Source organism: Sciurus carolinensis, chromosome 14 (assembly GCF_902686445.1).
Source record: "Sciurus carolinensis chromosome 14, mSciCar1.2, whole genome shotgun sequence".
Lineage (NCBI taxonomy): Eukaryota > Metazoa > Chordata > Mammalia > Rodentia > Sciuridae > Sciurus > Sciurus carolinensis.
Genome location: NC_062226.1, coordinates 14,194,664 through 14,210,307, shown reverse-complemented (window position 1 = coordinate 14,210,307; position 15,644 = coordinate 14,194,664). Strand labels below are relative to the sequence as shown.

The following is a 15,644-nucleotide window of genomic DNA, read 5'->3' as shown; positions in this document are numbered from 1 at the left end:
GAGGTACCTCTCCGAGCCTGGCGCCCTTCAGCTGTGACAGGAGAACAGCAGTACTTCATAAAGCAATTGGCAATTACACAGGATACAAAGTGCCCAGCAAGGTACCTGGCATATCGTGGGCCCTCCATGAACAGGAGAAAACATCACTGTCATCTAGAAACACATAGTGCTTACAATTTATGAAATATTTACCATCATTAGAACTGCCCAATTCCCTGAGGGTTCATGCATTTTTCAGAGGAAGGCTCTGAGGCCCAGACAATGTCAGCACCCTAGCCAAAGTCACAGGGCCATGAAGTGCAAAACCAAGTGCAGAATCCGGGTCTTTTGTATCTACGGCCCAATAACGCTTCCTGTCCCAGTCTGAAAACTCTGAGCTAAAGGAGGCTCAGCTTGACTTAGCAGACTGTTCTTTCCCACTTCTAAATCTGAAAGCATTCTGCCCTCTGATAATTTTGCCTGATCACCAAACTATGGAGCTGGAATCTACCTTTAAGTTCAGAACTGAGTCAAAAATTGAAAATATCATAGAAACCCAAATCCAACATCAGGAAAATAAAAGAAAATAAAATATGTCTGCTATACAGATAAATTTTAAAAACTCGGCGTATTACTCAATCCTAAATACATGCATGTACACAAACGTCACCCCAAATCCTCTTTTGGAATGGGTAGGCCATAGATACATACCCAGACAAAAGAAATATACTGAAATATTAAAAGTCATCATTTGTAGGGAAATGAGAGATGCTTTCTTCCTTTTTAATTTTCTCTATTTTTTAAATTTCTTCCAATAAGCATCACCAAGAGGACAAAGTCCATTTTCTACACATTTTCTACATTTTCCTGAATTTTAAAAATTACAATCAAGTTCAACTACCACCTTATGCAGAAAGTGGCCCAGAAGCCCAAGGTCACATACCAGGTTTCTGGCAGACTTACCCTGGATTTTGGTCCTAGATTCTCTGTCTGAGATTCACTCATTCATTACATTAACTCCCACTGGCTAGAATGGCCCATGAGTAACTCATGCCGAGGTCAATCTCACCTGAAAACTACCTGGCAGATAAAGACAAAGTTGTTGTCTCAGCTTCCAACAGGCAAACGCTGCTGCTGCCAAATTTCCACCTGGGTTTTACCTGCCCGCTTTTAAAATGCCATCTATCTGTCATCTACACCCTCCAGTCAGTTCCAACCATACCTTCAGCCCCAGGCAACCCCCTCTTCCCATTCTGATCACTCACTCACTCTTAGTCTTAGAACCGGTTGGGGCCTCGTGGAGAGCCCCTGGAAATAAAAACAAGGTCATCAAAAGAGGGCTCAGACATGAGTTCATCGTTGCATAGACGGAAGAATGAGGCCCAGCAAGGAGGGGAATTTACCTACTCAAAATCACAAAGGGTTTATGAGCCAAGACCTGCTTCCTGGGGCCCCATCCATGCCAGGGCTGCCCAAAGTCACTAAGTGGACCTGACACATGGCGGAGTGCCAGTTTCCTCATGTGCCAAGTTAAGCAGTCAGAAGAAACCCACCCTGTCAGGGTGCCCTCACTGTGCAGGTGTCCTGCGCAAGATGGGACAGGCAGCTTCCCGCCTAACCCTTCTGCAGCCTGCTTAGCAGGTGCAACTTTCTAAAATGCTGCCATTTTATTTAAAATGAGAAAACATGGGCCCAGAAAAGTAAAGCTCGCCTGACTTCGAATCCCACGCTCTGTACCTCTACATTGCCCTGATGTCCCCAACAGCTGGGGTGTGGCAGGGGACCCAATGCGCGGAGGTAGAGGGCTTCCAGCACTTGGCACAGGGCGCTGAGTGAGCGAGCGCCCCGCCCAGCTGCACCACCTCTCCTCTTGCTCCATCCTCACCCTAGGGGAGCCCTCGCCTTCTGTGCTTATATTTGCAGCAACAATCGTCCTTTCACTCCACGGGAATCCAGGACTAAGCATTCCATTGACAGTGTGAGGAGAGCCATGGAGGGAACGGGACATCACGTTCGGAAGCATCACACTAACAAGTGCGCTTTTGTTTGCCTTTTAACAATTCCTTTTTCATTCCATATGATTCATTCTTAATTAGAGAAAGACAAAAATACAAAACTATAGCTACACCTCAAGTTCTCATGCCAGTTCCTCACTCCCACCTCAGATTCCTTTCAGAGGTAACCGCTGATGGCAGGAAGATGCGTACCGTATCCCCTGAGGCCCTTCTCTGGATATCTACGTACACGGAGACATGGTTTTATTTTCTGGCTTAAAAATAAAACACATGTGGATGAACTATACCTATTATTCTGCAACTTTTTCCTATACTCAAAACGTGTCCTGAAGATGCTCTGATGACAGTACTGATGAGTCTGTGTCAATATCTGTCACTCCTACACAGCACTCCACCACACTGTTCTCAAACTGACCACTATCCATAAAAGAATTCTTAATTCCAGAACTACTTTCTATTCTTTTCTACTTTCTAAAGGTCTGGTTGCAACCTACTAAATTGAATTTCATGAGCTACCAAAGGGTTGCAAACAGTCTGAAGGCACTTTTGAAAGGATGGGTATTTACCCAATCTCCTTCTGACAGAAATTTAATTTGTTTCCATTTTTCTTGCACAAACAAGCTGTATGAACATCTCTATACAGATCTCATTGTGCACAAGCATAAGGCTTTCTCTAAGATTGATAACAGGGAGTGGAACTGCTGGGTCAAAACATATGCACAATTTTAAAACTGGACAAAGGATTTGATTAAACATTTCACCAAAGAAAACACAAAGGGCTAATAAGCACATGAAAAAATGTTTAATATGATTAGTCATTATGGGATATAAAGCAATTCCACAATGAGATAACATTGAAGGTTGTGCCAATGAAGGTTGTCAAAAAGACAGAAAATAACAAGTGCTGGTGAGGATGTAAAGAAAACTAGATGCTTCAAACCCTGCTCGTGGAAGAGATAAATGGTGTGGCCACTTTGGAGTGGCTGGGTAGTGCCTGAAATGATAAACTCAGAGTTCCCAGAAAACTCAGCAAGCCCCTGGGCACACACCCAAGAAGTGAAAACTTGTGGACAAACACAGGCATGGGGGTACAACTCTATAATCCCAGCTACTCCGGAGGCTGAAGCAGGAGGACTGCAAGTTCAACCAACCTCGGCAACCTTGTCAGACCCTGTCTCAAATTAAAATAAAGAGGGCTGGGGATATGGCTCAGCGGTAGAGCTCTTAACATACAGCAGGCCCTGGGTTCCACCCCAACACTGTAACGAGGAGAATAAGAAATTGTACATAACAGCAATGCTATTCATAACAGATTTTAAAAATGCAACCCAAATGTTCGTGAACACGAATGAGTAAACAATGTGTGGTACCTGGGTATAATGGAATATTACTTAGCCATAAAAAGAAATGGAATATTGATACATGCTACAACATGGATGAATCTCACAAAAGATTCTGTGCGTGTGTTTTTTGCTGGGGATGGAACCCAGGGTACCCGGAATGCTAGGCAAGTGCTCTACCACTGAGCTACACTCCAAGCCCTAAAGATCATATACTGTAAGACATCACTTATATGAAATGTCCAGAACAGGGAATCAAGAAAAGCAGACAGTGGTTGCATGGGCTGAGGTGGGCACAGTGGAGCAGTGGAGGAAGAGGGAGTGACTGCTATCTTTTTTGAATGATGAAAAGGTTCTAAAACTGGATGGCGGTAACTGGGCATGATGGCACACACCTCTAATCCCAGAGACTCGGGAGGCTGCAGCAGGAAGACCACAAGTTCAAAGCCAGCCTCAGCAACTTAACGAGGCCTTAAACAATTGAGTGAGACCCTGTCTGAAAATAAAAAGGGCTGAGGATGTGGCTCAGTGATACAGTACCCCAGGGTTCAATCCCCAGTACCAAAAGAAAAAAAAATTGGATGGCGGAAACAGTTGTACGACTCTGTCAATATACTAAAAAAACAGTACACTTTAAATGGGTGAAATTTATGGCACATAAATTATATCTTGATAAATCTCTTAAAAAAACATACAGGCATTTTTTTACATTAACACATAATGCCAAATTGTGCATTTTCTCAGTGATTGCAAAGCATCATATCACTACTAAATATGGGACCTATATTATAAGGTCTGCATCTTTAGAAAAAAAAGAAACAAACAACCAAACTTGTTGTGTTCAGCAAATAGGTGCTGAGCCTCCACCACGCGGATGAGCTGGTGCTGCCCTCAAGCCTCGCGGCCAGTGGCCCTCTGCCACCCTCCAGCCTTCCCCAGAAGGCCTCACCAGAAACTGCAACCCACCAGCCTCTTTCCCGACCCCCTCCTTCTAGCGTCCCGTTTCTCTGCCCAAAGCACACACTGTGCTGACAGCGAGACGCTTCTGGTCTGCTCCTAACCCGGCAGCAGGCACTGAACGGCCATGCACCGGAGGAGTCCACGGTCACTAGGCAAACTCGGGCCTGCACAGAGGAGCCTGGCAGAAAACGGTAGGACCCACTAGCCAACATTCGCTCTCCCCAGTAGGTGCCAGGCACTCCCACGTCATTAGCACAGCCATCGATAAAGTAGGCATTGTCATCAAAGAGAAACTGAAGCTCAGAAAAGTTAAGCGGCTTACGCGGTCATGCACCTAGTCACAACGGGGTTTATACAGTCCCCCGAATAGCAAGCCCACGCTCTTTCCACGCCACCAGGCAGGACTTACTAAAGGGTCTTGGTTTGAGCACGGTCCCTGTGGCCAGATTCTGGGCCTAAATTTCACAGGGCTAGAGCGGTCTGGGGTACCCACAGTTTAATAGGGAATGATGTACACTGGCCTAATTCAACATCAGTCTAAGGACAAACCGGACTCCAGTTTAGATTTTAAAATTGGGCCTTGGAAATTACCAAGCAGAAGGGTCCTTCAAAAATAGTATATTAGAGTAAAAAAGGTATGATTTTATCCTAGAGATTATCCTCCTGCATGTGACCACCTAATGGAAACTCTGCCTCTCTCAGGAACATTTTAAGGACATTTTTGCCACTCTTCAAGAGCCATTTCAGTGCCAGGAGCTCTGTGAGATCCTCCCTAAATCCTCTCAACCTTGAATTAGTTCAGAGAACTAATTGGAAAGCAGGACAGCTTTGGAGTCAGTAAGCTTGTTCTGTGGTCCTAATGTGATCATGTACTCTGTGTGGGTGTGCACGCCCCAGACAACTCACCTCTCTGAGCCTCAGTGATCCCACTTGACACAAGGGGATATTTGTTAATCAGTGATTTAACAAGTAATCGCTGAGCCCCTATTATGTGCCAGATACCAGGTTGGGAACTGGCATTACAGAGATAAACAAAATGTAGTCCTTTCTCTCAAATGGGTCCCCAGCTGATCTGGGCAACAAATAAGCTAACAGGCTGCAGTGTCCCATACAGGACTCACCAGCCACAGGGACCCATTAACACTTGAAATGTGGTTCATCCAAGTTCAGAAGGGCTTGGATTCAAGCCCTTCCGTATGATAAGTATCTGTATGATAAGTGCAAAATTCATACAGATGTCAAAGATTTAGTAAGAATGAAAAAGAATGGAAAATATCTCGTTAGTACTTACTACAAATTAGTTGATAATATATGGAAATATTAGGCTAAATTAATAGATTATTAAATTCACCCATTTCCACTGGGGACTTTACTCAGTGTTTGAGGACTTGCTGAGCACATGCAAGGTCCTGGGTTCCACCACAGCACCACAAAGAAAGAAAGTTAAAAAAATTAAAAAACAACTTTTTATTCTTTTTAAATTACATATATGCCTTATGTTGTATTCCTATTTGACAGTCCTGGTCAACAAAATTCAGTGAGATCAATAAGGGCTAAGAGAGGTCATGACAGGTGAGGGCGGTTGGAAAGATTCAGAGGGCCCAGGTGAGGAGGACAAGTGTCAGCAAAGGTTTCCCAGCGGTGACACCTAAATTAAGACCTGAAAAATAACAAGTGTTAACTGGACCAAGGGCAAAGTGCAGTGGGGAGGGCAATCCAGACAGCAGGATCGACAAGTGCACACGTCTGGCAGTGCACCACAAGGCAGCCAGGCCTGGGAGAAGGGCTCGGGAGGAGGCGGGGTTGGGAAGTCAGGGAGGGGGGCTACAGAGGCAGATGAGCCAGAGTATGAGGGACTCCAGAAGCCCTATGAAAGCGCTCACTCCTGAAAGTGGCAGTGAGTCGTGGAGGGGAAGGGCAGTTACCAGGTATGCAGGCAGCACCTGGGTCATGCGAAGGCAGGGTGGGGAAGGAAAGGAGTGCTTGCAGATCTACTGAGTTTCTACTGTGGGTCATGTATGGGTTAAACCCTTATAGAGTCGTTTTAATTCTTATGCCAACCCTGAGCTTTAAATCAATCCATTTTACAGATGATGAAAACTGAGGGTCACAGGGTTGTCAGTGAAAGAAATGGCCTTGAACCCAGTTAGGTCTGGGTCCCAAAGTCCAAATGTTTGACCCACCAACACTGAGATGAAAAGATCAGATAATATGTTAAAAAAAAAAAAAAGCTTCAAGTGTAGTATTAAAGACTTTATTAGAGGTGTGAAGGAAGATAGGGCACTCCTGGTGAGAGCCAGTGCTAATACAATGGAGAGACAGAACAGGATGAACTTTCATAGGACCCAATTGGGCAGGAGCTGCAAAGGGCCTTGCTCCCTGTCTGATACCCAGCAGGTTCTCAATAAACACAGTATCACAATAAACTCTGTCATGTATAATTAAGAAGAACAAAATAAATAAACAAATAAGTAAACATAGTAACTATTTTCCAGTTTGCCCAAGATAGAACCTGTTTATGTCTATCTTGCTATCCAGGCATAAATATTAACTCTGCCCACTTCACTCTGAAAAGCATCCTGGTTTGCACAATAAATAACATGGTCACCTTTCAATTAGGCTCTGTTGACTAAAAACAGCAGCCTGTCCTACAGAACTGGAGAAACACTACAGGTTCTCAGGGAAGAGACTTCCTTTTCCTCCTATCCACTCTTCAACCAGGAGTCCAGAACGACCAAAGGAACCCAGCCTGGAGCAGTCTAGGGCTCCAACAGGTCTGCTACCAGAAGGAGAGATTGTGCACCACTAGGGGCAGGTCCATTGGGGTCACTCTCAGCCAACATTCCTGATTTCTACCACTACTGATAATACAGGTTCAACATCCCCAATCTGAAAATCCGGCATCCAAAGTACTCCAAAATTCAAAACTTTTTGAGTGCCAACATGACAGCCCACAAAGAGGAAAATGCCACACCTGACCTCAGGTCCCAGGTCCCAGTCAAAACAAAGGCACATTAAAAATACTGTACAAAAAAAAAAAAAAAGGAAAAAAATACTGTACAAAATTACCTTCAGGATATGTATATAAGGTGTGTATGAAACATAAGTAAATTCCATGTTTGTTAGTTTTGTACTGGGGATTGAACCCAGGGGTGCTTAACCACTGAGCCACATCCCCAGACCTTTTATTTATGTTTGTGTGTGTGTGTATATATCTATACACACACACACACACACACACACACATATATATATATACACACATATATATATTAGATGTTGACAGACCTTTACTTTATTCATTTTATTTATATGTGGTGCCGAGAATCAAACCCAGTGCCTCACGCATGCTAGGCGAGTGCTCTACCACTGAGCCACAATCCCAGTCCCTCTTTTTTTATATTTTATTTAGAGACAGGGTCTCACTAAGTTGCCCAGGGCTGCACTAAATTTCTGAGACTAGCTTTGAACTGGTGATCCTCCTGCCTCAGCCTCCTGAGCCAATGGGATTATAGGTGTGCTCCACCGCACCCAGGAATAAATTTCATGTTTGGACTTGGGTTCCATCTCCAAGTTATCTCATTATGTATTGCAAATATTCCAGAAATTTAAAAAAAAAAAATCCTAACATTTCTGATTCTAAGCATTTCAAATAAGGCCTACTCAACCCTTAGTAGTAATAATAAGGCAAAATAGTATCATCTCTCCAGCACTGATATGTGCCAGGTCCTACACTTGTCAAGCAAATTTTGGGCAAGTATTGCTTTTTTTAGTCCTCACACCAAGTATAATGGGAGGATATCACCACCAGCCCATTATACAGATGGGAAAGCAGATCAAGTCACTTTACCGAGGTCACACAGCTAGTCAGCTTACAGGGCTGGTTTGATTCCAGTTCTGTGTATCTCCAGCCAAGGTTCTCAACCACTACACTCCATTACCTCTGTCCAGGGTAGCCACTCTGTGACCCCCATAAGCAAAATCTAGATAGACATAATGGCTACACTCCTCATAATGAATGCAAACCCCCAAACCAGAATGAATCATCAATGGCCTCAAGGCCCCTGTCCTCCCTCTAGCCCCCACTGATGGCATACTCCAAGTGGTACCCTCTCAATCCACTCTTTTATAAAACCCCTTACCTGTCTGTCCTTCACCTCTACAAAAGTATGTCCCAAAATACTAGTCTAGTGCAGTGCAGGTGGGGACCCCCAGAGCCCACAGTGTCAGCAGGTGGGCCCCCAGAGACCCTCCCCGAAAGAACCCACCCCATGCACTGCCCCTGGCCAACACTCTCAAGCACCCTCAATATCAAACCCCAAGGTCGGTTACGGAGAACCCCCATCAGTGGGGACCCCGGCCTCCAAAGCCCCGGCCGCACCTGCAGCCGCTGAGCGTCCCAGAGAGGGTGACGTCCTCTTTCAACGCCGAGTCCATCATGGGCACAGAGGCAATGGTGGCATTGGTGTCTGTGGCGACGGCGCCACTGGTACCCCTGGCTGTCGCGATCCGCCTGGCTCCCCAGGTCCCCGCCCCCTCTAACCCAGCTCTTGTTGGGACTCCGGCGGCGCCGCTGGAATTCAAACCGCAGCCGCCGCCATCTTTCCGGCCGCTTCTTCCTACGGAAATGAGGCGGGGTCAGCGAGGCGCGCGCAGTGAAGCCGATTTGACCAGGCCAGATGCCGGGCAGGGAAAGGTGGGCAAGCGCCATCTTAACTAAGGGCAAAGCACTTGCGCTCGGGCCCTTCAAAGCTAAGGAAGGAGCGGCTAGGTGCCATGTTTTTTTAGGGCACTCAGGCCGAGACCAGACCCGACGCCATCTTTGTTGAGGGTAAATGCTGGCCCTGGTCCGTTAATTTAAGCGGGAGATGGGGATACAGTGCCTCACCGCAGCTCAGAGTTTGTTACCCGATATTTACTTTTCTAGAACCTTGGGCTCAATACACCTAAAAGTCTTCCTCTTGAGTTAAACTCAGATAAATCGGTACTGCCTCGCTTTAGAAAATTTATACCTGCAGAATCCTAAAGCAAGCTGTAATTTGCACCCACAGTTTGAAGCAACTCATCCCAGAGGCAACGTGGTCAGCCACACTCCCACTCCAAATTCTCATTTAGTGATCTTTTGTTACCGTTGAGACACGCACCTGCAATCAGTAAACAGGCCCAATCAGTAAACTCGCCCAAATTAATAACAGTAAATTTACTGTCATATGGAACCAGATCTGGGGCTCCTGACAACAGGATCAGAGCACCCTATAATTCTGGTTCTTTCTTAAAGTACAGTTTGTCTTTCCCATTTGTTTCTTTTCCTTCGCCTTTGAATTTAGGATTCAGACATGAGGTCTACAACCAAACAATACGATATTTAAGTGATGTGTTGGCTTCTGTTCCTAGAGTAACAGCTTCAGGGTGGCTAAGAGGTGAATCTTAGCGTGGGCAGTGTGACTGCAGGACTGGACATGGGCAGTCTGACTCCAGTCGATCCTGTGACCTGGAGATCTCTCACCCTTGCTGCACCTTGGATTTCCCATGGTTAAAGTGACGCAGATAACGTCAAACTCACATGGTTGCATTTTCTAATAAGATACTTAGTAAACTATAAAGGAGAAAAACTCTGTAAGGGTTTTCATTAGGATTAATCCATTGCCTTATTCAGCAAGACCATGTTCCTGGATTATGTGCTAAGCCCTCTAGTGAACGTGGAAACTGAAAATAGAATCAGTTGAACAAAGGAAAGTCTATGTGAGAAGTTGTTTTTTCTTCTACAGTAGAGTTTCATGATCACAGATAGGGGCCTTTGCCCTGTCTGTCTCTCTATGGCTTTTTTTTTCCGCCAAGCCTGGAGGCAGTATTACTGCCGCCAGCTGTTTGGACTGTCTGAAGCCATCTCCTTGACAGCGGCCATCCAACCACAAAGCTGGCATTATTATTTCCTTGGACAAGGTCACACTGAATGGCTGGAAAGAGCTTGCATCTAAAAGTTCTTTATTTGGGTGGAACCCTGCTGAAATTTTAGCAGCTCATTTGCCATTACCAAGAGCAAGAATAACTTTTTATAGATAAACACATTCACATTGTTAATTCGCACTGTTCCCTCATCTCCCCATGACACTATGAAGCAAATTGGGGTGACCACCCTGCTCTACAGATGAGGAATGCTGTCCGTATGTCCTCCAAAGTCCTACATGTTTGGCCCCCAGTCAGTCCATGGTACTGTTGAGAGGGGGTGAAACCTTTAAGAGGCGGGGCCTATTTGGAGGAAGTTAGGTCTTTGGGGACAGGTTCCTGAAGGAATATTAGGACCTGGTCCCTCTTCTCTCTTCTTTGCTTTCTGGCTGACACCATATGCTCCTGCCATGATTACTATGCTGTCACAGACCCAGAGGCACTGAGCCCAAGCAATCATGGACCACAACTCCAAAAACATGTGCAGAAATAAACCTGTTCTCCTTATATACTGATTATCTCAGGTATTTTGTTACAATGACAGAAAGCAGACCAACACAAGGCCACATTTCTCTCTTCTTAACTTTTCACTTATAAATAATTTAAGAATTAAAAAAGGGTGTACAGATAATACAAAGAATTCCTCATGTAACTTTCACCAGCTTCTTAAAATATCAATCGTACATAACCATAGCACACTTGTCAAAAATAAGAAGCTACATTGATAGAATACCATTTACTACAGACCTTGTTTGAATTTAGTCACTTTTCTCATTAATTTCCTTGAGTTGATCCAGGATCCATCCAGGATCCCACATTGCTGTGAGTTCTCATCTCTCCTTCCTGTCCTCCAACCACTCCCAGCTCTGTCTTTGTCTTTCATGGCATTTACACTTCCTAAAAGTTCTTGGCAGGCATCTTTGTGTGTGGTGTTTCCTGATGATTAAATTCAAGCTGTGCACTTTGGGGCAAGAACACTGCTGAAGCAATGCTGTGCCCTTCTCGGGGTACAGATCAGGATAGGACTCTTTAATGAGTGAGATTTATTCTCATCTCTTGGCCAAAGTGTATTATGCCAAATTTCTTTCTGGTAAAATTACTGTTTTTTTCTTTTGTAACTAAAAAGACTATAGGACGAGATAGATGAGACTCTGTTTTCAATTCTTCCTACTTTCATCCACTGATTTTTTTTTTTACCCTCATTATCTCTTCCCTAAATTTTTAAATTTTATTTGTCCTAATTAGTTGTACATGACGGTAGAATGCATTCGTACGTTTTGATAGATCATACGTAGAGCGTAATTTCTCATTTCTCTGATTATACATATTGCAGGATCATATTTGTCATGCAGTCACACATGTACATGAGGTAATAATGTCTGTTTCACTCTATCAGTCTTCCCCCATACCCCCTCCTCTCCCTTCACTCCGCTCTACCTAATATAAAGTAACTCTGTTCTTCCCTATCCCCACCTTATTGTGAATTAACATCTGCATATCAGAGAAAACATTCAACCTTTGGTTTTTTGGGTTTGACTTATTTCACTTAGCATAATATTCTCTAACTCAATCCATTTGCCAGCAAATACCAGAATTTCATTCTTCTTTAAAGGTGAGTAATATTCCTTCATATCCTTCATATTTATTTATATATATATATATATATATATATATATATCACATTTTCTTTATCTATTCATCTGTTGAAGGGCATCTAAGTTGGTTCCATAGTTTAGTTATTGTAAATTGGGTTGCTATAAACATTGATGTGGCTGTGTCACTGTAGTATGTTGATTTCAAGTCCTTTGAGTATAAACTGAGGAGTGGGATATCTGGGTCAAATGGTGGGTACATTCCAAGTGTTCTTAGGAATCTCCACACTGCTTTCCACAATGGTTACATAATTTGCAGTCCCACTAGCAATGTGTGAGTGTACCTTTTTCCCACATCCTTGCCAACATTTATTGTTGCTTGTGTTCTTGATAATTGTCATTCCGATTAGAGTGAGATGAAATCTTAGTTTTGATTCGCATTTCTCTAATTGCTAGAGATGTTGAACATTTTTTCATGTATTTATTGATTGATCGTATATCTTCTGTGAAGTGTCTGTTCAATTCCTTAGCCCATTTATTGATTGGGTTATTTGGGTTTTTGGTGTTAAGTTTTTTGAGTTCTTTATATATCCTGGAGTTTAATGCTTTAGCTGAGATGCATGTGTCATCCACTGATTTTAACATCTCTGGGAAATTCTAACCCAAAACAATTTTTGGGAATGGTATGTGCCATTTGGTCATTTTCTATACCCATCATTCTTTCTCTGTTTATTAATTGGAATTCTACTGTCTGGAAGAGCTGTCTCTTCTCCCCCATTTATTCATATATTTGATTGTTTATTCACATCAATATGGACTTGTGGATGTATGTTTTATTTTCTGTGTTATAATTCCTTACTATCATATTTGTTTTGTTGCATGATCTAGATTTTGTCAAGCTGCCCTTCTAATACATGGCTGTACCAAAGTTCAAGCCCAGGTCTGTCTAGTCTCAAGGTCAGCAGTGTTTCTGGAACACCAATCTGCTCTCTTGCTTCAAGAACTTATCCCAGCCGAACCTTGACATTAGCAGTCTTTGTTAGGGGCCAGTTCCAATGAGTATTCACTGTCTTCTTCAAAGCATGCTGGTGCATCTAGCCACTGATGCCTCCAGGGTCAACATCTAGCCCAAAGCTATGCACACAGTAGGTGCTCAATGCCAATTTGTCAAATTAACCCCAAGCCTGACTTTGCCTCCAGATAGGAAGAGGAGAGTGACTATAGTTCACAGCAACCTATAAGATGTTCGAGAACAAGTAGAAGAGAGGAGCTCAAGTCTCCAAACAAAAAGCATTAAGGAACTAGAAGTGCTGATCTCTCTGATGTGATCTGTACACAGGCACACGTACTGAAATAGCACATATGTGTACAGTTATTATGTGTTAATTTAAAAGAACTGAGAGATTAGGAAGAGGAAGGAGCAATACCGCATATCAAGGGAGTAAAATGTGGATTATTGCACTAAAGAGGGTAATCCACATGAAAAGAAGAGGACCTTAGACTTGGAATTCAGCTCTCTGTATACTGAGTGCTTCAGACTACAATATCAAGGTCCCCTCAGCTCTGATGTTCCATTAATAACTGAAATCAGCCACCCTGTATTGAGCTCTTTCTCTGTGCCAGGCACGGTACTGACCACACTCAATCCTCACGATCGTCTTATAAAACAAGGACTGATTATGCCCAGTGTTATAATTGACAAAGCTGAGGTTCAGAGAGGAGAAGGATCTGCCTGGCCACGGGAGGAAATCCAAACATGTCCTCCTAAAATATGCTACTTTGGCATGGGATGGTTTTGAAGTAAAGCAGTTGAGAATCAGCAAAATACAGGAGGAATTCTCTGCCTTCCCTTTTCTCTGCCTAAAAGCAAGGCATGTGTTTCCCTTTATGAATCTCTGGTCCCCTCTGTTAGTTTCCCCTGTAGATTCGCCAGTCACTGTCCCAGGACTTGTCATCCCTTGAAGTCTAAACTCCCTTTCCTTTGTTAAAACAGCACATAAGCCAGGTCCAGTGGCACACACTGGTAATCCCAGTGGCTCAGGAGACTGAGGCAGGAGGATTGTGTGTTCAAAACCAGCCTCAGCAACTTAATGAGGCCCTAAGCAACTTAGCAAGACCCTGTCTCTCAATAAAATACAAAAAAGGGCTGAGGATGTGGCTTAGTGGTTAAGCCCCTGGGTTCAATCCCCAGTATTTAAAAAAAAAAAAAAAAAAAAAAAAAAAAAAAAAAAAACAGCATATAAGCACCCACAGCCACATCTAACCACTGCTTTGGCTTTTACTTCTTGTCTGCGAACTCCTGTACATATAACTATTAATAAAAACTGTATGCCTTTCCTCCTGTTAATCTGCCTTTTGTCAATTTAATTCACCGACTTCCAAGTACTAACCCTAAGAGGGTAGAGAAAATGTATCTTCCTTGACACCGTCTAAGCAGCTAGGTGGGGGAGCTGCAGTGTGAACACACGTCTCACTCTAAAGCCGGTGCTCTTAGTCACTAAGCCATGGGCCTCTCATGGATCGCTGGAATCCCTGCCCTCAAGAAGTTGGCTCAAGTGCACAAATGATACAGCAAAGTGAAACATCCTAAGTACTCTGTTGATACAAGAAAAACAACCGTAAGCTTCTAGGGGCACACAGAGAAAGGATGGAATCCCTCTGATGGAGAAAGGTGTTTTATTGGTACGATCCAGGCCCTGAAAAAGCAGGATTAAAACCTGTGAACAGCAGAGCACACTACTTTGAGTCTCACTTCTTGAGACCTGTGGAACAGTTCTGAGACAAGTGTGTAGTCATTCTTCTGTGGATAAGGAAATTAAGGCTCAGAAACAGAAACCAATTTCCTCAGAGTCACACAGCAGGCTAATGACAGAGAAAAGAACTTGGATTTCCGTTTTGTTTCCCAAAAGCTGGTGCTCCTGAGCTTTTTGAAACTTACAGATGGCGTAGATGCATCTCAGGCCAAGATCTCCCTGCCTAAATTGATGATCCTCAGTACCATGGCCAGATCTCTGGGCATGGAAACCCAGGGTCTAGCTATAAGAGAGCCAAGTGCTCCTGAAAAAAATTATCCTCAGATGGCAAAGAGTGCTTTCCAGCACCTCCCCAGCTGTACATCTGAATATGTAAAACAGCAGTAGCTCTCGGGGAAGAAGGATAATTGAATTAATCAATTGTCTGGACATTTTGCAGATTAAAAGAAGCACTTACAGCCTTGAGACTTGTAGAAGGGGACAGTAAACTTCGCCTGTCCCTTAAATGTAGTGCGCTCACATCAGAGGGCAGGCCGAGACCTAGGAAGGCTGGGAACCCTCAGAGGAACTTTGAGGGTGCCACTTTGCTCTTGCAGGCACCTTCTTCTCTGCCTGGCACACCCGCAGGTGCACGGCACAGGTACTTTGAGACAAGGGATGAGTGCAGGCCAACTCCAGCCTCTGCTCTGCTTGACAAGGTCCGAGTGCATTCCAAGAAGGCCTGCCTGTTCCTCACTCCCAGAAGGACTCTGAGTGCTAGTGGTTTGTCATCCACCATGACTCCCTCCCCTCCTTTTTCTTTTTTTTTTTTTTGGGGGGGGGCGGGTACCGGGGACTAAACTCAGGTGCACTCGACCACTGAGCCACATCCCCAGCTCTATTTTGTACTTTATTTAGAGACAGGGTTTCACTGAGTTGCTTAGCGCCTCGCCCTTGCTGAGGCTGGCTTTGAACTTGCGATCCTCCTGCCTCAGCCTCCTGAGCCGCTGGGATGACAGGCGTTCTCCACTGTGCCCGGCTGATTCCTTCCCCTTCTATACCTAATTCCCAGGGTTCTCC

At 44.1% G+C, this 15,644-nt stretch overlaps 1 protein-coding gene across 3 annotated transcripts in view; it reads right to left on the bottom strand.

Moving 5' to 3' along the window:
• Positions 1-8,896, bottom strand: part of Cdk5rap2 (CDK5 regulatory subunit associated protein 2) — a 190,739-nt gene extending 181,843 nt beyond the window's left edge. For all 3 annotated transcript variants that reach the window (XM_047524618.1, XM_047524616.1, XM_047524617.1), the window contains exon 1: positions 8,676-8,896. In XM_047524618.1, coding sequence (XP_047380574.1) covers positions 8,676-8,734 — 59 coding nt within the window. In that variant the 5' untranslated portion in view covers positions 8,735-8,896. The remainder of the gene's footprint in view (positions 1-8,675) is intronic.
• Positions 8,897-15,644: the final 6,748 nt, after the last annotated feature.